Below are 1,267 nucleotides of genomic sequence, written 5' to 3'. Positions count from 1 at the left end.
AGTTGGATGGTGACTGCATTAAATTAATCCTCCTTAGCCTCCTATTCATAAAGTATAAACATTTGTGTTTACATGGATAAAAGTTGTATTGAACGGAATTAATTAGCAAACACTCTAGAATCAAAATAAACAACGAACAAACGAAAAACGACAGGACTTTTTGAATGCCCTGGTATTTTTTTTCTAGTAACTTTACAAAAAAAAAAACACAAATGTGTCAATAGGGAGATGCTGGGATGCTGTGCATAACCTAACCTTTAAGAATTAAGTCCACAAAAAAAACTGCAAAATTTGAAAAAGTGGGAGAACGCAGTTGGGACCCACAAAAGAGCAATAATATTAAAAGTGTTCGATTTATAAAAATGATACCCATTATCCTATTGTTTGAATAAGGATACCAACATAATTGTCAAGATCAAACAATTATCCTTTCTTAGATTAGTGTTTAAAAATATTTTTTAAAATTGAAAAGTTAAAAAATAGTTGTAATGAACTTTTAATCTATATTTCAACAAGTTACACAAGATTATTAACTTACATTTGTGGTTTTCAATGTCATAGACTTCGTTTTTGGATTTACAATGGAATGCTCACTGGCATAACAAATATTAGCAGGTCCTATTAACTGAAAACAAGTGAGAAAATAAATTAATTTCAGTAACAAACCATCAAAACTTATTTCTTAAAATATGATTACTTGGTCCAAGTAAAACCCATCAATATGCGGTATCCCATGAATAAATGGTCATAATTGAGGCGAAAATAATATAACAAATATGTTGTTTAATACTGTTGACAGTTCCTTTTTATCTCAATCCTATTTTAATAAATTGGTAGAAAAATATAACTTCATCAAGCAATCATAGCAGCCAAAGAAAAGTAAATTAGTAATTTTCAGAAATACAAAGTACAATTTCACACAATTGCTATGTACTAGTAGCAGATTTACTTGGGATGCCAGGATAATCACTGAAGGCAATTATCCAAAATAAGTTAATTAATTGATTACAAATTGAGTCCTAAAAAACTATTATTATAATTGGATTCCTTTCCAAAGGCTGATTGCGTGTTTACCAGTTTACCAATTAAATACCTTTATATTTATAAAATGTTCTTACCATTAATTATATAGTATAATAAAGTGTGGTATATTGGGTTATATAATAGTATATAAACTACATAAAGAAACTAAGCATTTATTTACAATTTGTTATGATTAAAATGATTCAGATAAAGGTTGCCATAAAATATAAATTATTACATGATT

At 27.7% G+C, this 1,267-nt stretch overlaps 1 protein-coding gene across 1 annotated transcript in view; it reads right to left on the bottom strand.

Annotated features, from left to right (window-relative positions):
* Nucleotides 1-1,267, bottom strand: part of LOC106687691 (protein slowmo) — a 9,682-nt gene that overhangs the window by 5,163 nt on the left and 3,252 nt on the right. The window contains exon 3 of the mRNA XM_014431713.3: nucleotides 539-625. Coding sequence (XP_014287199.1) covers nucleotides 539-625 — 87 coding nt within the window. The remainder of the gene's footprint in view (nucleotides 1-538; nucleotides 626-1,267) is intronic.

Source organism: Halyomorpha halys, unplaced genomic scaffold (assembly GCF_000696795.3).
Source record: "Halyomorpha halys isolate HHAL.00 unplaced genomic scaffold, Hhal_1.1 Scaffold999.1, whole genome shotgun sequence".
Lineage (NCBI taxonomy): Eukaryota > Metazoa > Arthropoda > Insecta > Hemiptera > Pentatomidae > Halyomorpha > Halyomorpha halys.
The sequence above is the reverse complement of the archived record's forward strand: the minus strand, read 5'-3'. Positions and strand labels throughout refer to the sequence as shown.